The sequence below is a fragment of the Ascidiella aspersa genome, chromosome 5, assembly GCF_963924565.1.
Source record: "Ascidiella aspersa chromosome 5, kaAscAspe10.2, whole genome shotgun sequence".
In the NCBI taxonomy this organism is placed as follows: Eukaryota; Metazoa; Chordata; class Ascidiacea; order Phlebobranchia; family Ascidiidae; genus Ascidiella; species Ascidiella aspersa.
Window position 1 is genome coordinate 16,145,669 of NC_139451.1, and position 24,168 is coordinate 16,169,836.

The window sequence follows — 24,168 nt, forward strand, 5'->3', positions numbered from 1 at the left end:
CCAATATTTTTTAACAATAACGAAAAGAATTGTCAGAATTGGTATTTCATGAAAGAAAAAATATGATTAAAAAAAATAATTATAATACGTTAATTCGCACCCTAATTCAAACAATGTTAACAATATAAATCTCGGAGGAAAATGTGTTAGAAGTCTAAACCAGCGTTGTATTTTTTGTGAACTTTAGATCAACAATTTAGCAATATCATACAAGCCTGAACCATATTTTAGCAACTAAATTCTTCTTTCTTGGTAAAGAAACCAATATTTTATGGGACAACTTAATATTAAGAAAAATTAAACAAGTTTATTGGTTTCCTATGCTACAAACAACTGCAATGAATCTCATTATAATGAATATAAGGCAAAGAATAGTCAAACCTCTTTGAATAAAAAATCTCTCAGCAATGTATTGTAGGCTACTGTGTTGACATGAAATTTAGTAAAATTTCTTAACTTGCGTATTTTTGCTTGCTCCAGGTTTGCCAAGTTTTACTTTAATTTCTATCATTTTGATCAACTGTGCAATTTTCTTTATTGTGGCAAATTTTATTTCCGAATACATATTAGGCATATATAATAAAATTACCAATTAAAAATATAATAGAATGTCTATATCATTAGATAGTAAAACACCATCAAATATTGCACAACATTGTAAGTACTCCACCAAATATTTCGACAAGTACCAGTTTCATTGCAACACACGGAAAAAGTACCACACGAAAATGAACGCTGCACTACTACAGGACACTGTACGAATATTACGTCTTATATTACAGACACACAGCTTTGAAAAAATCAACATTGCACGTTTTACACAGTTTGAGTGAAATTTTTTAAGGCAAGAAACGGGGTATAAACATTGAAACTGCAAATATTGCACGGTACTGAAAAAGTACAAAAGGTCCTACAAACATAAAATTCACACAAAATAAGGTACTGTATTCAATTAAAGGTTCGTCGTAAAATTTACACAAACACTGATTTTTTTAAAACGTATTAAACAGCCCGATAAAAACAATTTTGTACAAAATATACATTTAGAGGAAGAATGACAACAAAGATTAAACTAGACAAGGATAGTTTACATTTTATTATGGATTGTACATTTTTCGACAATCCTTATATTATAAGTTTCATTTGAAACACATTTGTGGTACTATAGGGCGAATTATACGCTACATAATGTTTTCAATTATTTTTAATAGTGAAACCGAAAGAAAATATATGCCCCCGGAACTAAAAAATTACAACCTATTGTAGGGTCGATTATTTATCGAGCAGAAAAATCAATATTTTCCTACAATTGCTACTAAAATATGATTGAGCGGGTGTTAACATGTTAAGGAGACTGTGCTCAACTGAAGGTTGAGCCAGTTCCTTTTTGGTTGGTTTTGACTAGAAATAATGTTAATTGGTTTGTTTCAGAAATATAGTTATAACGTTTTGCAACCTGTAGAATTATGTAAGATTGTGAAATGAGTTAGTAAGATAGCATACATACAAGAGGATTTTACAAACTTAAACTATAAGGCACGATAAAAACAAATTTGTATTGCTTACAATAAAATGTATTGCTTCTAAATATGTTTTTCGGAGTAAACCGCATTTATAAAGCATAAATGTCATCACAGGTGATAACATCAACCACCAAAGTGCCGGGCATCCGCTTGCCAGCCAGCTTGCCACGGCCAAATAGGGGAACCTCAACCGAGTTGGCCGTGGCGTCCACACTTCCCGACACACATCCCTGGCCGAGGAAACTGTCGCACATTATGCCGTCGTTGTAAACCTGAAGAAACAAAAGTTGTTCGGTGTTGGTGTACGCAGAGAATTAAGACTACAGAAAAACCGTAGTCGAATTAATTCATGGTTTGTTTTAGGGCGCAATTCAGGACTGATGTGCGGACACTTAAATGTTAACTTCTGACGTTGATACATTCGTTCGGACCTTAGAGGAGTATTTTTCATACAAAAATAAGCAGACAGTTTATTGTACAAAACTAAAGATAGGAATTCATTTTATTAAGATATTTTTCAAAACACAAGCCTTCTATAATTTACAGTTAGATGATCCAGGCTATTTGAAAATAATGTAGTTTGTTTATTAATTCAGCATATTCACAACACTTAAAATAAGAAACTTTATCAATATTCATCACAACACTTCAATTAACCATTTTTTTCTTTGAAATGGTTTACATTCTTTCGAAGTTATCTACATAGATACTCACGCAAAATACTATGGCAGAGTCGACTTTCTTTCTGTAAAAGACACCAGAAACGTCAAATTTTGGATCAGCGTTATTTTTGAATGTCTTAGATTTGACAAACTGCCCTTCGCAACCGATCGTAACATATATGTTACCAACTGCAAAAAAGACAAACATGTTAGGCTAGAGCTAGTGATGCTAGGGCCTAGGACTACTAGGATTTTTAGATAAGTCTTCCGCTTGTATCCAGTAATTGGAAATCGATATAATTTATTCGTTTTGCGCGAAAGGTTGCGCCTAATTGTGTTGCTCTTCCACTTCCAGCAGAAAGCAACACTCCGCTATTTATTATGGCTGGCAGCAATAGCTTACTTCATGAAACACTTATAATGTTTGCGTTAAAGGTAGTCAGGTAGTGCGGCGTCATTGTTTTTTCGGACGAGCAATTACATTTCCGATACCCTTCGCCTAATCATTAAATGCTAATAAAATATTATTGTGCAAGCGGACAACGTGTAACGCCAGGTGCAGATATTTCGCAATTTTCTTAAAGGCGTGAAGTTGCAAAGGTGACATTCCATGGTAAAACGCGCAAACGCTACGGGGTTGGTTACTCTGGGTCAGTGGTTCTCACACTTTTTTTTTATAAAATTACGCAACAGTTCCCCAGCAATTTATTAATTTGATCACGGTCCCTTCAAAGTATACACAAATAAACACAACTTAGCTCGGCTATGTTAAGCTCTAACGAATCACTTTATTTGAGTAAAGCAATCACGAACAATGTTAAAACCGTGGCCGTACAAGCCACAGTGTCAGCGCAGCAAGCTGTAAAAACGAAATCCCCACTAGCTGCACAACGAAACACTATGACGAAACAATGGGCAATTTAACTCAAAGCGTACAATAAGGTGAATGAACAACTGGTGAGCTTGGTTTGGAAAAGTAAGTTGCCAGAAAATTTTATTGCACAAAAAAATATATTTTTTAGGAGCATTGTGTTGACTTTCTGTGAGGTACGCGGACCCCAGTTTGAAAACCACTGCTCTAGGTCAACTTTCGGTCCATATTAAGTGAGTTTGTAATTGTAACGTAAAAATAACGCATTCCCGTGTTCTCTGCACATAATACCTGTTAACATATCACTTATAGTGAAGTAAAACTAAAAACACAACAATGTCTTGAACGTCTACAAGGAATGGTCTCGTCAAAAAACAAACCGGCACGCTTATACATTAAAAGCTCGTTATCGAACTCCGATATTTTGGAGTTAATAAAGAATGTCCAGTATAACAGCCAGTGTACCGTCTATTTTTTTACCACGAACGCGGCGGTGGAGGGTGGTAGACTTCTAAACCCCTAAAACTGTATCACATACTCACTCTCGTTACGTCTGAAAATTTGAAAGTTCTACGATTTATACTTTTTCTATCAAACTCGGGCTTACTCATTGTTACCAAAAAAGCCAATAAAAATAATGATAGCGTTAATGTGTCCCTATTTGATAAACCACATTATTATTTTTTTGCAGACCACTGCATATTTTGGGTCTGGTAACTTTTACAGCATTCGTAAGTTAGGTGAATTCCCATAACTCATATGACGCCAATAAAAATACATATGTCATGTTTTTTGGTGTAGCTAGGTGATCTGACGCCGCAGACTTGAAAATGAAAACCAAAAAAGTCCCTCACGGAGTCCATTTGGACACTTTGCGCACCGCTTTTAGCGAAACAAAAATTGGGCACCTGCGCACTGGTTAAAAGTTAGAGGGATCACTAACAATCACAATTGTATGGCCAATTTAACATCGACAACCTTGGAAAATGATATTGAATCGAGTAATATGCGAGTCTTATTTTGTGCTTAATGCGTTACGTCACACACCAATGAAAAGTTTTGTAAACTTCGAACAAACTAAACGCAATCGTTTTCCTACTTTTCGATTCTTCGCAATAATTTGATTGTATTTAGAGTTAATATATAAAGTAACTTTGTGACGACAACTCTAAAAATGCTCATGCCCCACTCCATACAACAAAAAAACGTGAATCCGTCCTGCAAAGCACACAATAAAATGAAGTCAAAGCTACATAATACTCTTAATTAAAAAATCGTGGTTTTGTAAATTACATATCAAAATTTAACTAAAATAATGGCAGTATTTAGCTTGTCGGTTAACCCGAAATCCAGAAATAGTGTTTTTAAATAAAAAAAATATATAATTAAAAAAATAATTACACACCACTTCCGTCCGGTTTTGCACAACTTCTTCCGCAGACCACCTTTGCAGAAGTCACGTGAGTTGGGTAACCTGTGCAAAATGCCCAGCATGTGCGATCGGGGTAGTCGATGCGCAAGTCGCTGAAAGAAGAAAGATAACTGATCATCTTTCTACACGTCGTGGTTTAAACCAAATGGCGTGTAATAAAACAATACCGAATTAGGCAAACACAGAATTACTTATTTAAGTTTCATTCATCAATACTTCTGAGAAAGGGGAGAATTTGCATATGTCTTTCATAATAATTGAATTTTTATAAATAACTGCCATAAACAATTGCAAGAAATCATCCAGTAATGGCGTGGATAGTAAAAAAAAACTGGACTTGTAAAGACGTACAATAATGATAGAGGGGATCGCGAATACATCCGAAGCAGAAAGTCTGTAGCGATCTTCGGATCCTGTGTTGTGGGGATGATCACGTAACGTCCCTTATAAAAAATAGTATGTTTAGGTAGCTATAGTTTTAAACCCGGAAGTACAGTAAACAGATATAAAACATTGATAAAATTGATGGGCTGTTATAGAAACCAGCTGTATCAAGCAAACAAACAAAAAAGGCACAATCATTATAAAAGTCAGTTTAATTTAAAAAACACAAGTTTTGTCAGTTTTGTTATATAAAGGTTGGCCGCAAAATTGTTGTACAGCACATTTAGCTTAAACGTTAGCAACCCTGAAATATAAAAAATAACTTATATTTTAAATCAGCCAGTGTAATACACAGACAGCGATATCAATGTAAGGCCCGCACAGTCAGTCACGCTGTAATTACATTAAGACCACTAAAGCTATACCGTTACGAAGTTCAAACGGTGACGGTTGTTTCAACTTTTTTGGCCCTTACACATTATAAATTTAATATTCGAAATTAGACAGCCTTTATAAACCGTACACCCGTGTTTTAAATGGTAAGCGAAGCAAACAGCAGGTCACTTGGAATCTTTATTTGATTAACGTAAAGAAACACAAATCGCCTTTACCTTTTTAAGGTTCACTTGCGCAAAGACGCATCTCTGACGCAAATAGGGATGGCACACCCCGGAATCAATCTTCTTGTGCAGTTTAAATATGCGATTTGACTCGATCTAAAAAAGTAGAAATTTAGTTTTACACCAAATTAAATAAAAAGTTAGGTAAAAACAAGAATGTAATTTCTCGTTGAAAAATATGTAGGGCATTTTCGAGAGGAACACGAGATGTAGTCAACAAATCTCATCAACATAGTGTCTAAATCCAATTGCGTTTATTAAAATTTAAAACATAGTTAACTTTGATAATACTTGCTTCCGTCATTCGCACATTTTAGTTTTTAAAGTGATTACAATTTTTGTAACTTAAAATTTTGTAAGAGGATAAATTACATATAAAATACATTTTGAAAATGACAGGTTGGTAATTAAAAAAAATGATTTTTATATTGCATAGTGCTACTCCTGACGGTTTAACATTTTTTATTCTACGTTAAGAAAACGTTCTTTATCAGTCCAATCATGATTAAACGCTGCTGTATAAGCAAAGTTTCGTCAAACCTAATAACTTTAAATTAAATACCCCAAGTGAATATATGAATATATATAATTTTAAACTAATCTTGTTGACGGTTCACACTACTCTCAAAATTACCCTAGCAATATGAAATCCAACAATCTCAAGCTTCTGGTTGTGTACATGAGGGTAATCCCTTTGCTGTAACTGCACCATGAGGTGACCTTGCGAATCATCCGGAATATCAAAACGGTACTGTGGATTTTGCAGAAATGTGTCCTAGAAATACATAGTACTGTCATTATACAACGAAATATATGGAACCAGACGGTACACCAAAAAGACATAGTAATATAAAAAGCTTGTACTCTTTAGACCTTTTTGTTTAATCATTAATAGTCTCTAATATTAAACAGTGCGAAAATGAAAAAACAAACTGTTTGGAAGCATATAAGAAACAAATTAAAATTATTTGCTTTATTTTGAAGTCATTGCCGTTATTTATTTACAATGGAGAGGAGATTTATTTTGCTTATTAATACATAGTTTGCTCGTTCCCAAATTGTGTTTTTTTATTTACATAACTGTCCTAGCACTTAAATTATTACCAAGGTGTAAAATAGAAATATTAATCTCCGAATGGCCAACCATATTTTTTTCCAGGCAGCCACCAGCTGTGTTCATATTAGGGTTTTCGTCAGAGTTCCAAGTTCCGAAAAGAAACGACTCCCTCCATATATCACGGCCTATTAGTCTTGTTGTATGCATAAGACGACATACTGAGAGGTCAGTAAAATACTTGCAGAAGTCATCAAAAGACATCCTGAAAACATGCCATTAAATTCACATATTGGTTGACGTTATTTGTTTATAAGTTAAATTGTTGTTTTCAAATTTATTTGTTTACCAAAATTCTCCATCTCCATCAAACGTTAATCCCATCTTCTTTTTTTCCGAGTTACTTATTTCTTTCCACTCCAGAGAGCTGCAGAAATTAAAACCATGCAAAATTAGTTATACCAATAATAAGTATATACAACATTTTCTCAAACTTTACATGTTAATCTAAATTGGTAAACAGAATTAGCATCTAGTGGATATCTGTGCACATTTCTGCGTTTTCTTTAAAGAACTTGTGGTACTTTGCCTTCGACCAATATTTTGTCTTCCAAAACAGTTAACAGAATTTAGTTATAATGCCCTGACAAAAATACATCTGGCTCAACCCGTTTAGTTATATGGCAAAATCAGACGATTTTTTTTCAGAACTTTATACAAAAAGTATACATCATAAAAACTTGAAAGTTTTAGACATAATGTTAGCCACTATGTAGATGTACTTTAGGGGTCTTTCCCTGAAGGGTTTTTAAAAGATGGGCAAAAACAACAAAAGTGTGACATCATGATGAAATTTCTTTTTATATTCATTTTCTTAACATAATGACAGGCATAACCTTTACTTACTTATCACTCCAGGGACCTATCCATTCTTTGGCACCCTCTGCGTTCCGTAGCCTTACCAACTTTATACGGTCGGACCTGGTACAACAAAAAGGTTTTAATTGAAAGATTCATCACAATAAGGTCATGTTTATTTTAGTAGATTTTTTGAGTAGTCTGTCCATCAGTGGGTTGCTCTGTTTGTTAGTCAGAAATTAGAAAACAGGTGCAAACGAGCAACAAGCTTAAGTAATGAATGATAAGTATTTTACATCACAGGAAAACGCCAATATACTAAGTGAAATAAATTAATTTTAACTGGCAAATGGTTTGGATATATATATAAGCCTGGTATGGATATATATATGGCATAATATATATTTATATATATTATATTTACTTAAAAATGCTTAGAAGTCCTGTTCCAAGTTTAATGTCCTTAATAGCACTAATGGCGTATGTGCGTCCAAGTAGTAACCCCTCTGGCGTTTCTTCACCATCCTCTGCTGGAGTAGGTGGCTGTTAATCATTTTAAAATATAAATAAATTCAATCATTTTATTAGTGAAATTTTTGCTTATTATTAAAATTCTCTAATTATTAAAAAATGTTATTATTGGAACTGGTGGCCAACCAAAATATATAGTGTTTCCAATTTTTCACTTCAAACATTTAGCGCAAAAAAAATTTTCAGGGGAGGTAAGTTACTCCTCAATTTTAAATATGTTTAGCACGATTTAAGAAATCTGGAAAATAATAAAACTGTGCATCTTACAGCTGTTTGCTAACTTTCAAGGAGCACAGGCTTTTGTCTTTTACCCTAACATGTAGAGCATCTATGCTGAATTTATGTTACATATTTGCGCCTGAGAACTATTTGATAGATTTACACTTTTACCATGCCCCTCAAACAAAATTACAGGGTCCAACCTTACTGAGCAACTATTCACATTTCATAGAAACAAGTCAACAGACTTTAGAAACACTGGTGATGTGATGGCGTTTCATTAAGAAGTCCTGCAGTCGATAAAAAATCAGTGTGCAACATTTATAAAAAAAGTCTAACTGAGGAAAAGTAAGTGTGTCAGCGGTTTGTCACCTCTGTTATACAATGATTAACACCAATAAAAGCAATTGCTGAATGTTTAAATATTTATAAAATTCCAAGGGCAGGGTTGTTCATAAGTTTTTAAAAATTTTACTAAGACCCAATTTTACATGACTCAATATTTACTTTTGTTAATTCTGTTTTTAAGGTCTAAACCAGGGGACCTGTGGTACGCATACCACTAGTAGTAAGCGAATGTTTTATGTGGTACGCGAGTAGCTAACTGTTTTTTTTTTCACAAAAACTAGGTTTGGAACTTAATATTTTGTTTATCTGGTTTTGTTTACAAAAAAAAATGCTGAAACCTATTATTGTTGTTATGTAACTATGCCTGTTGTTTCGTAACATTACTATCTTTAAAATACAGGTCATGTCAATTGTTAACAAGGAGCACAGCAGTTGCTTTAAAAAGCCTTACAACGCTGTGGGACAGTGGGCGTTAATAATGTCAAATGATTGCTCTTGATAGATATCATGCTTTAGTGTTATTTAAGTAGGCCAATATTCTTCTTCTGAATAATATATGATTCAATCAAATTAGTTGTTCTGCAAAAAGTGGTATGCGTTGCAGTACAGAGCGTCCCAGTGGTTCGAGATCGTAAAAGGTTTGGAAACCGTGGTCTCAACCATGAGGAAAACCTGAATAAGCCTAACTTTTTTTAAAAATTTATAAAGTCTTGAATCCAACAAAATCAAGTGTTACTGACATGAATCCAACAAGTTATCATTGCCGTTCCCGCATTTTCAGAGTCTGTAAGCTCAGTAAATAGCTGCTGGCGGGATGATTCATCAACTACAACATCAGGTATGTGAACAGGGTGAAGGATTCCTCCAGTTAGATCTTGCAAAATGGAGCCTGCATCCAGAAGATTAAGAGCTTCATAGCAACCAAGCAACCTATTTTCAATGAATAAAGTTGAATAAATGAGGTGGCTTTTACAATGTTTTAGCTTATACGGATGATAGAAATTTAAACCAACGACAAGATAAAAGTTTTAACTGGGACTTAACATTTCATTCTTGAAGCAACTCTAACACAAAAAACAATATTTCTTGAGATTTTTTTACTTGATTGCACACTTCTAAACCTGCTAAAACATGGTAATGCACTAGGTGAGCACAATTTTTTTTCTGAAAATGGTTGCAAGTTTTATCCACTGGGCCAAATATTTGTGAAAAGAAGCCTTCAATATTGTAATAAATATAAATCCACTAAGCAATTTTACAAATTTTAGATATTTATGTGATAAATACGTTTTTAATTTTGCCAAGTCATTTTAATTTGGGAAATAAGTGTAAGACATAAAAAATAAAAACAGCAAAGAATTGGGTCAATGCCGTAAAGTAAACACAGATATTTTTTGAACTTTTGTTATGAACATATTATAATAGAGCTAGTATTTATAAGAAAAATAAGAGAGGACTTATTTAAAAAGATTTACCAAACAAGTGCTGCGTAAAACTTAACAAAATCTTACGAGGACCACCAAAGATGCCATATTACATATCTAAGTAATGACTTAACTTGGATAAGAACTGTCCCACCTGGAATTCAAGTTGCCATTATCTATTTTATAAATAAATACCGGCCTAGTTTGTTGTAGATTTGGTAGTTAGTGTCAACAACATGATAGCACAAAAACGGCTATAATTATTTGTGTGTACATGCAAAAGTAATCCTTACAAACCGTAAAATACTCAAGCTAGGTATTACAATATCAGAAGGGCATAATAAATCAACAAACATACAAAGTATTTTCTTTATCAACAATGCTTTACAAAAAAAGCTATTAATGCTAATAGTATATCCTACAAAACCATGGGGAATATTATAAAAAGTAACAGCATAATAAGCAGAGAACATTTATTCTACTGTCCACTAAGTAATTAATAAAAGTCATAACACAGGAAGGTGGTGATAATCATTACCTTCAACCACTTAACTATAAGAAACACATCAATATATTTTACGTCAAATAAAATAAACCAAATATCAATCAATAACTGTTAAAAGTGATTAAGATTAATGGGTGACAGTCCATAAAACAACTAAGCCAGTTGTCTGTAATCTGGGTTGATCAAAGCCTTAAGGCATATTTCCAAGGATTACCATAGGTGTTAAAAATGCAAATTTTTGTGTTACTAATTATTAATAACAACTTTGTGTTGTTGTTAATATCAAACATAACAGTGTTGAATTGAAAATCGAAAATTTGACTTTAGATTAGGTGAGTAGTAAGAAAAATCATACATCTGTCAGACAGCAATAAATTTAATACCATGTGTTACAAACAGACCGGTATTGCAATACAGAAATAAATCTAAGGTAGTTTTTTATGTATTTGATGTAATTATAGACTGTTTAGGATAAAGATTCTGTCCAAAATGAAAGTGTATATTGTAAAAGTGTACTTATTGGCTGGAATTGATTACAGATGACTGATTCCTCTTTTCAAATTAAAATACATTCCATTTATTATTCACCGAGCTTGAAAAAGTGACAAATACTGTGTATACAGTCAAATGTTTAGAACATTTGAAAAAGGTTTGATTTCTGAGTTGGTCAAGATAAAAAAATATTAAACCTAGATTTAAAAACTCAAAAGTTGAATAATAAGTTCTATATAGAAGCTTAGAAAAGTAAGGATCCCGCGTGGACAATAAAATGTGAAAGAAAGATTCTTGTCTTCGAATCCAAAGATCTTCAGACTGTTTATTTATTAAAACAGATAAAACATAAAATCATTTCTTAAAATATTACAGAAATATACCTATAAGGCATCATCAGTTTCTGTACAAAAAACAAAAATGTAAAAATGCCAGTATAGGTGGAAAAAAAGTAAAATATATAAAATTTAAAATTGTAGGATAGCGTATAGGTCTAAAATCAAACACCTGAAACACCTGCAGATGTCAGATGCAAAAGCAACAACTAGCAAATGGCATCAAACGACAATGTGAAAAAAAACGGAAAGAAAGAGAAAAGCGCGCAACTGATAAGCATGTTATCAAATGGTGCCATAGTGCTATCATTAATGGCAAGAAATAAAACGGGACAAAAACAAGCCCTTGGCAAAAAATTACCTTACTCGTGGTAGTTTCATTTTTTGGATATTTATTTCAGCTTTGATTTTATTAAGCCATTTATCTTTAAAAATATCCAAAAGACTGACTGGCGGCATTTGTACAAATACAACAGAAAAACATTGGTGTAAGTGCAGCTTTCTTTGCAGTGTTGTGGTATGTTGATCTGCATAGTGCCGTAAGAGCACAGCTCGGTCGTTGTTGGCCGAATAATCAAACGTCTTCCAAGTTCCTCGATGAGCAACGTGTGGAAAACTTGGTTTTAGTCTGACCGACATACTGCTTGTCACACTTCCTGCAGGTGGCCACATAAATGCCGTAATGGCTACACGTCAAATTTTGACGTAGCTGCACACTACCTGTAGGTGCAGTTAAAACAGTGGTGTGTGGCACCATGTTTTGGTGTTTATCAAAATTGCCATAAAGAGCACATTTATCACATGGACTCAAAGAACCAATTTAATTGCCAGTCTGCATCCTTGACATATACCTTTAAAATTTGTGAGGAAATGTACCAATGTGGGCGGTCTTTTGTATGCGATGCAGGCAAGGGGCTCAATCACTTTATCCTTTTCCGTTAACAAAATGCGCAATGGTGAGGCTTTGTTTTACCTTTCGGCCCAAAACGTTCTTTCCAAAACTCTGCGATGTGAAGTCTGCCGTCATACCCTGATGAAAACCAGAAACAATGCATTTTTACTTTAACCTGTTAAGGCTGTTTTTATAATCAACATCCAATTTCTTCTGCAGTTGACATCTTTCTAACTGTAAGAGATCTTTTTTCAAAAGATACATGGACGACATACTATGGATATCTTCAGGAACTGACAACACGAGACAGATACAAAGTTCTCTTCAAATAAGATTTAAACATTACGGCCTCTCTCTTACGTTTAGAAAGGTGTCAACTGCAGAAGAAGGAAAGGCTTTGGAATTTCTCGATGCCAATCATATTATGACAAAAAGCTCACCAAAAGGTTTTATTACAAGGGATTATACTAAACCGACGGCAAGCGGGCGTCATTTTCTCAATGGTTTGTTACATCACCCACCATCAGTTTTTAAATCCATTGTTTTTAGCGAAGCAATTCGCATGCAACGCTTAAACGAATTGGATGTTGATTATAAAAACAGCCTTAACAGGTTAAAGCAAAAATGCATCGTTTCTGGTTTTCAATAAAATTGGTTCTTCGAGTCCATTTGGTAAATGTGTTCTTTGTGGCAATTTTGGTAAACACCAAAACATGGTGCCACACACTACTGTTCTACACCTACAGGTAGTGTTTGTTGTACAGGTAGTGTGTGACCTTTGAATTTTTATATTAAACAATGGCAAAAAAGCATCACTAATCTATTTTGCAGTTTTTAGTAATTTAAAATTTCTTCTTTCGTATGGACGATCTTATTATTCCAGTTCAAATGTCTTTATTCCATTTATTATTCCAGTTCAAATGACGAGAAGCCAGCGAATAGTCTAATCTTCCGAGGGTGTCAGACCATTTGTCCCACTTGGTTGGCTATATATGGGCACCGTGAGACTATGTGATCTGCAGTCTGTTCTTACAAACCACAGTTGCAGAAGGAGCTGGACCCCATTTATCCATGGAAGACCTGGCACGCCTGACCCCTGTTCTCAGCCTGTTAAGGCGAGTCCAGGCTCGCATAGGCAGGCCAAAACCTAAAGGCTTATTGGAGTTGGTGCGAAAATAGTGGTGAAGAGGAGTAATCTTGCTCCTCGTTCCATTTGGTGGCCATCCATTCACCTACACCAGAGCTTTCACATTTCTGCAGTGATTTGAGTGCAGCTGGTACAAAGGGGTATCTCGAGGGTAGCCTTTGGTATTGTGGCTCATCTAGGGCGAAGCTAGGCGGGCTGGATGCCTGCCAGGATCGGAATTTGAGTGTCCTTTCCAGATGCACGCCAAAGTATGTATTCTCGACGTGGAAATCCAAAGTTCTTTTATAGGTATTGACGGACAACACACGTATAACTTCCTTGTTATTGAGGTGGACTAAGAGTTCTCTCACACACTGCGCCAATTCCCTTCAGCATGCAAGATCGCCCAGTCATCAGCGTATGCTTGAAGACTGTGGCAGGCAGATCACTGGTATAAACATTAAACAGCAGAGGAGCCAGGACTGAACCCTGAGGCATGCCCTTTCTAAGGCGTCATAACCTGCTTTGATGGAGCCGTTGTTTGTCTTAAAACAAAGCTGCGATTGATCATGCTGACCATGTGTTTGTTAAAAATATTAAAGACTGATTCATCATCATCATTCAGTGCCATGCCTGAACCAGGCTTCGGCTGCCATGAAACACTGTTTTCTCCATATGTTACTATTTCTTGCTAATTCAAAAATATTCTCTGCTTTGATGTTCAGAAAGTCCCTCAGTTGATTTATAAGCATTTTTCTTTGTCGTCCAGGTGCACGATTTCCACATATTTTGCCACACGAAATTATGAATTCTTGTTTTTGGTGTCTGGTTATATGGCCGAAAAACTTGAGTTGTCTAAGTTTTATAGTGCTTAACAGTGATCTCTGTTGATTGGTCTGAATCAGTACCTCTTGATTGGTTTTATGGGACGTAAAAGATATACGCTGCATTTTCCTCAGGAACCACATCTCAGCGGCACTCAGGTTGTCAATCAGTTCCTTTGTGAAAGTCCAACTTTCACACCCGTAGAGAAGAACAGGCTACACATAACTTTTAAGAACTCTCACACGGGTATTTACATTTAATTTTTTGTTTGTCAAAATTGACTTGAGATTTATAAAGCAATTTTTTGCCTGTGCAATTCTGGCTTTAATTTCAGATTTGGACCGACCATCATCTGTAAGTATACAACCAAGGTATCTAAATCTTCGGGTTTGTTTAATTGGTTTATCTGAAACTAGTATATTACATTTGTTCACACCTGCTACTTTGGCAATTACCATACATTCTGTTTTATCTTCATTTAAAGCCATTCCCATTTTCACACTTTCTTCTTCCACTGTTGTTACCATATTTTGAAGCTTCTTCTCGGATGTTGCAATAAGTACCGTATCATCAGCGTACCGAATATTGTTGATGTTTACACCACCAACTTTGATCCCTTCTAAGTCAGCTATGCTTCTTAAGATGATTTCGCTATATAAATTAAAAAGGTCTGGAGATAACACACATCCCTGTCGGACACCCTTTTCTATGGTAATAACTTCGGTTTCGGAGTCTCCCACGCGCACCACTGCATGTTGGTTGTAGTAAAGGTTTTGAATGAAAAGACTGATTAGGCTGCTATATTAAACGATAATCATCAGCAACGTACAAGCTTGCTACAGGCTGTTGAAGATCACAGGCGATCATGCCCAGGTTTTAAACAACTCGCTAAAATGTATTTTATTGTATATATGTGATAAATTAAATGACATCTCTAAAATTGGGGTAAAGTAGGGCTTTAGGGGCTTTAAGAATACATTTTAAGTTGGATAAAACTTAAAAATAGATAGTGATGTTTTCTTGCCATTGTTTAATATAAAAATTCAAAGGTTTCTGTGTTTTAAAAGAAAAAAGTAAAGTATTGTGTTAGGGGAAGCCCAAGATTTTAGCAATTTTAGTGTGGAGACTTTGGGGTGTTTGCGGAGCTCCTAAATGTTGTTCAATTGTTTTAAAAACTTCTGAAACTCATTTTTTTTATAATGGGAAATCAAGCAGGAACCACAAATTTTCAAAAAAAAGTTAAATCTGAACATCCCTAATAACATGCTTATCAGTTGCATGCTTTTCTCTTTCTTTCCGTTTTTTTCATGTTGTCGTTTGATGCCATTCACTGGGTATTGCTTTTGCATCTGATATCTGCAGGTGTTTTATGATTGTAGACCTATACGCTATCCTACTATTTTTAATTTTATATATTTTACTTTTTAACCACCAATATTAGCATTTTTACATGTTTGTCTTTGTACAGAAACTGATGATGCCTTATAGGCATAATAGATATATTTCTGTAAGATTTTAAGAAATGATTTTATGTTTTATCTGTTTTAATAAATAAACAGTCTTAAGATCTTCTATATAGAAAATAGATTTATGCATAAGGGTATGTATAGTGCACTCCAATTATATATATTTTTTAGTATTTAAACTTGCAGAACATGAGACATCCTAGTTTGGTGATGTACACAATCCATTGAATTGGGTATTACAAAAATATGGTGCATATCTTGAAAACACACAACTAATGCAAAATGCATAAAATTATATATATATACATGTATATATATATATATATATATGAAATAATAAACAGAGTCTGATACACTAAAATGCAATTACCTGTTAGAGCATTAGTTTTAGATAAAGTTATCAAAGACAGTTAAGGTGGGTAAGTACAAACCTATCAAAACTTCCTTTTTCATACTGCAGAACAATACAGTGGCTGAGTAATTCACAGAAATTTACCAACAAAAAATTGAAGTTACAGGAAATTGCAATAGACTGTGGTCTGCCAGAATAAAACTTAAAAGGTACAACTTCAAACAAATATATATATATATATATATATATATATTAAGTTTTCACAACTAAATTATGAAAAATAAAATTTTACAATTGCTTTATTTTTGTTTTATATTTAACCACAGCCCACAGAGTGTGCCAAGTTTAACCCCAGTGCAAAAAGCAATTTAACCTATAACACAGACCTATGGCTGGAATATTAAAAAAGAGTACCATTGCTAATAGTATCTATTCAAAGCCTAACTAGTCCCAGTTTTTTTATGTAAATAACACACATATAATGTTCATAATACAACTGAATACTGAATCCCTAGAGACGTTCCTACTTTATTAATTTTTTTTTCGTGATAAATACAAAATATATTAATGTAATATTTTATATATACATATATGTAGTAAATAATTATAACAATGTGAATAAATCATTGTTACTACTGTATAATATAATAAATTAAAAACATAGAACCATAAACCATTGTACCAATGCTTGAAAAATGTTACCATTTATGTAATCTAGTTTAAATCTATTGTAAAATAGTGGTTTTATTGAAGGACAACTCACTTTGCATATGCTTTTTCCATTAGTGGACTCCAGAATTCATTTGCCTCATTGGACCTAATTCCATATAACTGATCGTTTTTGACTGGCAGCCTGTCATCTATGATTATTTCGTTCCAAGATCCAAACTTCCAAAACCTAAAAATAATTCATATTGACACACTATCATAGTTTTAAAATGATAATATTTTTTTTTTAATTTGCAAACCGTTAATCTAGCCAGACTGTGCAAACATTTGACAAAAATGTCAGGATTTTTATCAAAACCATGCTAAAATTACTACAAAATTAAAATTTAGGCAGCCATTTCGTTATTTATGGCTTTTTTTGTTTGCGTTAAAAAAACGGTTTATTAATTCTACACAAAATTAACTAAAATAAACAATATGGATTAACTTGATGCAGATTGCGGATTGTAAATCTTAAATTAAAGTAACCTAAATTAAGGTAAAATACATTTTACAGTCAAATTAATATAGTTTGTAAACTATTGCAATATGATTGTAAAAAAGAGTGTTTCGTACCACACTGTCCTATGCTATGCATCAAAATTACACATATGTAATAAAGGTGCTTGATTTAGCGACTTGCAAGTTTTCTGGCTACTCATTTATTGATAGTTTCTTAGTATTTGGGCCCACTTTATTTATATTTGATACTTTTCATAACCAATTATGGTTGTCTATAGTCAGAACAATTTGGTACAGTCAATGACAATTTAAATTGTGTACAGTGAGTAGGCAAAAGGTCTGCCCCAAACTAAATATTTTGCTAAATTTAAAAACCTATTGTAAAAAATTTTTAGACAAACCTTAAAGATTTGTAAACTGAAAGTATCTGTACAAACCACTGCATGTTTATTTTCTGTGTAATAACTTTTGAAAGAGATGAAAAACTTGTATAAAAGTGTTTTTTGCAGCCTTTTAACGGTCCTTATAAAATATTTGTGAAAATGATATAAAAGAATATATTGAGCACAAGCAAAAATATTGTTACCAAGAGTTTAATTTTGAATAAAGTTTTTATTGGGTGGTGCAAAAAGGGCCTCCAAAAGTCGAACAATAGCCACATTTTCTTTTTTATTAGACAAGTCTATTTTTCTAAATCTGTCCAGTTGACCACTTATTAAAAACAAGCAAAATGGTAAAATAATAAACAAAATTTTGTCAGACATGTTTTAAGTTTTTATTTTTTTGGAGGTGAATTTCCTGCTTTACAGCATATAGTACACAACAGTGTGTATCCATAACATACACACATTTATATTTATACACTACTAGATATTAAATATTTCTATTTTTGAATCACATAATAAATGTACCTAAAACGAAATACTCCACTGTAGTTTCCGGGATTTGATGCACTCCATTCTTGGGTTGAGAGATCAGGTAAAACCTTGGCAAAAAAGCAAATGTTGACATATGTCACTACATAATGGGTTGGCTAAAGCAGTGGTCTCCAACCAGCGGGTCGCCTAAATTTTTTCTTATGTCGCCATAACTCGTCATATTCCTAACTGTTTTAGTATGAATTATGTATTTCGTTTTCTTTACAATTACGTCACACTAATCAACGTGAATGAGTGCAGACAAAGCTTCCGTTTCTTTTACATAAAATTGCTTGCCAGCTCTTATGATTTGCCAAACCAATTTGATGCAATCAACGTACCCCACTCTGTCTAAATATGTTAATGAAATACTAATTCAATGTTCACCCACATGGTTGTGTGAAGCGGGATTCAGTGCAATTAGCATATTTTAAGCAAAACATCGTAAACGTTGGAAGTAAAGCATGACATGTAGTTATGCTTATGCAAAGTGGGCCGCGCTTGGAAAAACTAGTGGCTACTGTGCAAGCGCAACCATCGCATGTAATGCAATTTTCAGTTAAAACAAACAAAAAAATTTGTGTTTGTTCGTTGGGTAAATTCAAATTTATATGTTAACTAAAACTTCATAAAGGCAAACATTTGGTACACATGTTTAGCCACAGTTCTTTGGAATTGTGTATATAATTTACGCATATTCATTTGTGTTACTTTGTTCCAGCATTTATTAAAATATTTTTATTCCTATCTGAAAATAAAATGGGGTTGCAATATAAATTCTGATTTCATTTTATTCAAACTTGTTAAAAAGGTTGAAGACCTAGTTTAATAGGAGTCAATTGCAAAATAAAAAATCCAGAAGAGCGAATCCAAGTTGTTAATATTGTTAAGTTATCGGAAGCTTTCAGGCCAGATTGCAGTTGTACACACTTGTGTATGAATGTTTCGGTAACTTAATATATGGTACTATATACTGTAGATCCCCTTCAATATGAAGTTGTTTGTACTAACAGAATGCAGCAAGCAATGGTGTCATGGTTGTTTCTTGACTAGCTCCTCTCTGAGCTTGAGTTGCTCAGTTAGTAGAGCGATGGTCCCGGTAAGGTCAGGGGTCTTGAGTTTGAACCTCCGTACAGGTTAATTGTGTTTTTAGCCTGTGTTGCTTTCATAGTAGCACAACCTATTAGGTTAGTCTGTTGAAGGCTTTCAGTGTGCTATAATATGTAAAATGTTAAAAAACGACTTTAGAAGGGCTAGATCACAGTTGTAGAATGAGCATGTGTATGTATCTTTTATTGACTGAATGTACTACTGTAGACCCTTTCATTATGAAGTTTATGTACCGAAAGGATTCAGTAAGCAACCATGTATTGTTTGTTTACCGACTCGCTTCCCTATGAGTCTGTGTAGTTCAGTTTTTAGAGCAACGAGGCAGGTATGGACGCAGGTCAGGAGGAGCTCACTGCAGGTTAATTGTTTTTCTAGAGTTTTTTTTTTTTTACATTGTAACACGTTGTAAATTGTCAAATGGAAGGCAGCATTATAACAGTTCACATGTGCTGGATTTTGGTTGTGCTATCGTTCACAAAGATGACATGCGTGTAGCATTGTAAAAAGCTAGGGTTGGGCATTTGACCGGTCAAATAAAATCTGGTCAATTGACCGGTCAAATACTCATCAAATTGGTCAAATATTATACACACTATCAAAATGCAATTGAAGTTAAAAATAAACCTTGATTTTAACTTTAAATAAATATATGAAAGTTTTGGCTCAAGTACAATGGTGTGAAAAATAGAAACAATTATTTTTTGACTATCAATAAGATTTTTTGCAAAACCATGCCCATCTTGCAGCAATACTAGCAGTATTGTAGTAATTTTTACCATTACTACAACCATCTGGTTAAGCCAACAAGTTAATTACCAAAATTTAACAAGTAAATGCATCAGTAAAAAATATTTTTACTCCTCATCACAACGTTTGTCACTCTGAATTTTCTAAATCAGCGTGGTCCAACATCTTTTCATCGCGGGCCAAAAACTATTTTTTTATCTTGCGGGCCAAAAACTGTTTTTTTTTTATCTAGCGGGCGAATGTTTTTAAATAGCGATTCTTAGGCTTATTGCTTTATACATAGCCTATGCTTATGGCATATATACTAACTTTACGAAATGTACACCTTTGTTCAGCTACAGTCAGCAACACAATTGAAGTTAACGCAATATGATAAATGTTCCATATTAAATGTGATATTATATACACTTCTGCTTAGTGGTGCTACAAATCACAAAGGATCATTCACAAAGTTTTTTTTGTCAATTACAATAACAAAAAAAAATGAAGTAATATTGCTATAGATGGAAGCAAAGCTGACTATCAGTACTCGCGGGCCAAGGGCCTGCAGTTGGGCCACACTGTTTTAGACATTTGGTTCTTCTAAATTATTAAGTAGCCTCAGATTGTGGTATACCCCAACTAGTGTTTCCTTTTATGACAAACGCGATTCATCATATAGGTGCATTTATTCTAAACAACATAAATCTACTTTGCTATTACAAACACTTTGTTATTACCACAGAACATGTGTTTGCATCAGGTAAACCCTACCATTTCATATTTGAACTGTTCAAAAAAGTTACAATCAAGATTATCAAAAACTCAAATTTACTACATTTTAATCCAATATGAGTATTTGACCGGTTAAATAAAGTGCGGTCAATTGACAGGCTTGTCAACCCTATAAAAAACAAAACCACAAATTTCAAGACTTACCACAAATTTTGAGATGCAGCAGCAGAAATCGCAATAAAATAAACGTGTCATAAAGCAATTTGGTGTTGTCTGTTACTTTACTTAAATACTGAATTATTATAAAGAACTAAATGTCCAAATTACACCGGAAAAATAAAGGGGGCCCACGACTATTTTAAAGCATAAAAAGGGGCCACGGGTACAAAAATGGTAGAATTTTATGTTTCATGGTAGAACATAAATACGACTTTATCATTTTAAGCTTTGAGAAACTCCTCTCACAGCTCGCAATTGTAACACCAATGGTAAGATAAAGTTTCAGACACAAGCATAAATATGGTGTCAAATCAAGTAGATGTGATTTAGCTAACCACTGAAAAAAAAACATCTAACACTGTTGCATTATGATCAAACGTGGTTTTATTGCTTCGCACAAGCCATCTGTCAATTTCCACAGCTAACTCTAAAAAGTCCACCTCGTCTTCATAAGTGCTTTCAAAAGCGTTGGTGAATCCAGCAGCACGTGAGGATTAACAACAGATTTCTGACGTAATAAATGTTACTAAGAATTGAACAACAAACGGAGTACAGGCTACAGCTATCCAACATCACGCAAGAAGAAGGGACTGCTTTTTAGCTGTTTTTCTATCCTTAAATTTTTTAAGGTGTGCTAGCTTTCTCTTTGTAAATCATTTTCTTGTTTTACTTTTTATTTATTTTAGCATTACTTCATTTCTCGTGCTGTGTGCACTGTGCAGCCTCATTTTGTCGCCCCCTTGCAGCCTGTTGCCCCTGGCGCAGAGCCAGAACCGCCAAGTGGCTGCTACGCCACTGGAAGGGTATTGTTGGTCGCTTGAAGCGCGAAAAAAATGAGTTTTATTTGGTTGAATATAGGTCAAACCTTAATTCAGGAGGCTTTTCGCATTTGGCACAAAACAAATTGCTCGTGCTCGACACAAGCTGATTTTGAGAAACGTGTTGTGAGGGGATTGACTCCACAGTTGTAAGGCTGCGATGTCGAGCGCAAAAATTAAACATTGCTTTATCGTATTTCAAAAGATGCGACGACACACAATAGAACGGCAATACTGCTAAAATATAGATAAAAAAAAAAAAAAAAAAAAAATAGTTCAAAAGGTGGATAGCTTTTATTGTTTAACTATAAGTTAAGCAAAACTGTAAATAAATAGGGCAGTTATACCTTTGATGGTATGTGTATTACTAATAGACAGAAAACGTGCAATGGCACTCAAAGAGACTTTGTGCTAAAAAATAAACAAAACTAGAAAACGGAAGATTTGTGTGGAGTGCGGAAAAAAACTTTTTGAGTATATATTTACGATTCCGCTATCATAATTCGAATATAAAGTGCAATATTCGCTGCCCTGAATCAAAGAAACCTATTTTTTTAATTTTGCGTTATTTAGCAGCTCTTGAGAGCTTAAAACAACAATTTTATGTAGAAGGTGCACTCAGCAACGTTTATTAGTGTGACGTCATTGCAAAGAAATACATAAATTGTACTAAATCCGCAGGAATATGGTGAGTTAAGACGACCCCATAAAACTTTTAGGCAACCCCAATTGGGGTAGCGACCCACAGGTTGGAGACCACTGTTCTAGAATACCAATCTTGAACATTTCTAGACATTATTTTGTTCGAAATTTCAACAATATAAACTAAAGATAATTTTTTTAACTTTAAATGTAAAGCTTGAGAGCATTAAACAATTTATATATAAAAATATCGCTATGTAGCTTAAATATTGGCTTAATGGTCAACAAAATATGTGCATGTAACAACATCACAACCAGGGGCGTATCCAGAAAACCAAAAAGGGGGGGGTTCGAATTTTCCACTTAGGGAGTTCCCCGTTTGTCCGTCTGACGTTAATGATGTAATATTACAACAACGGATATGAAGTCATGAAATAGCGATTGTAATGACGTCATATGCCTTTCATGGCGCAACGGTAAAGAAGCGCTGATCTATTTCCAAAGACATCAAAAGGACGTAGGAAAATCATTTAAAAAAAAATTTTTTTTTTTTTTTGCACTTTCGTAGTTAAATGGCCAAAAAGTGTTTGAAATGGACTTTTGTATAGTTTGTCAAGAGGCGGTAGGCGGATCCGGCCCGCAGGCCGTAGGTTGCCGACGCATTAGCTTAAGACGCGTGACCTAATTACATTAAAAACATTGCCGCTTACAACGGTGTGTAAAACCCTGACAAAAACGTACAAAAAACGATAATGACACTTACAAAAAAAAAGGGGGGGGGGGGGGGGGGGGAGTCCGAACCCCCAATCCCCCCCCCCCCGGAAACACAACTGATCACAACTGCTGTCTAGAAGCTATCTTTGTGAAAGGTTAAGACATTTCAAGCACTATGATTGTCAAAGCACTACGATCAATGATATATTCTTATCACACATTTATATAAAAACTTAAAGTCAACTCTGGGTTTGAAGTAAAACAAACCCTTGAAAGTAAAAAAAGGTTTCTAGCAAAAATATCGAAATTAGAACAACAACAACATCGAAGGAAAAGACACACTTACAAATAAGACAAAAATAGGACAAATATTAAATAGTCAAAATACAGACTAAAGCGGAAAGAGATTAATCAGAATGAAAGACACAGTTCCAAATAAGACCAATTTAATAGGAAATACTGACTAAATCGAAATAACACCTAAGAAACCTTCATGATAAGACCTAAATGGCACATATAATAGGGAAAGGTGGGTCCTTGGATACCCTTTAACTTTTAAAACAATAAATTGCTAATATTACCCTTTTCCACAGATGTTCATAGTTAGCGAGCACAGAGCATGCCGCAATAAATGATGAGCTTCCATTTTCACCACATATTAAATCCATTGATGACGTGCCTCCAATAGTAAGATGAGGTTCGTTACAAAGCTCCTGAAAGAAGATGTTTAAGCAAAAGTACCAGCAAATTAGTTATTTTACGACAAAAAATAAATTTACAGAAAAAATAGCAACACACTATATATATATATATATTAATTTTATTGCAAACTGACACTTTGCAAGGAAAAAAACATATGTAGAATAGGAAAATGTAAATTTATAAAGTTTTTTTTTATAATATGATTATATTAAATTGAAAAATTAGGGGTTGTTAGGACTTCAGCACATTATGCAAATTGCATAATTTGACATGAAAAATTGGCATAAGTTAATATTTACCCCTGGCCTTTTCCAAACAATATCTGAGGAATCATGGTCATTCAGAAACAAGCTGTTTGGTTCCAGTTTAAACACAGGATCCTCAAATAGTTTGCTTTGTTCAATACAGCTTTTGCGAATAGCTTGATAATGCTGGTCAGCAACATGATTTATATGCCTTTGGTAGTAATCCATTTTATTCTTGCAGTTTAAACCAG

At 34.0% G+C, this 24,168-nt stretch overlaps 1 protein-coding gene across 1 annotated transcript; it reads right to left on the reverse strand.

Annotated features, from left to right (window-relative positions):
- Positions 1–560: 560 nt before the first annotated feature.
- LOC146145111 (calpain-5-like) lies at positions 561–24,168 on the reverse strand. Its single transcript, XM_083389763.1, has 15 exons — positions 23,972–24,168; positions 23,552–23,683; positions 18,001–18,074; positions 16,683–16,817; positions 9,243–9,432; positions 7,829–7,947; positions 7,453–7,527; positions 6,896–6,973; positions 6,637–6,811; positions 6,127–6,267; positions 5,484–5,588; positions 4,840–4,931; positions 4,462–4,580; positions 2,238–2,374; positions 561–1,795 (listed from the first exon to the last, which is right to left on the reverse strand). The coding sequence occupies exons 1-15, from the start codon at positions 24,143–24,145 to the stop codon at positions 1,613–1,615; spliced, it is 1,929 nt and encodes a 642-aa protein (XP_083245889.1). The 5' UTR covers positions 24,146–24,168; the 3' UTR covers positions 561–1,612.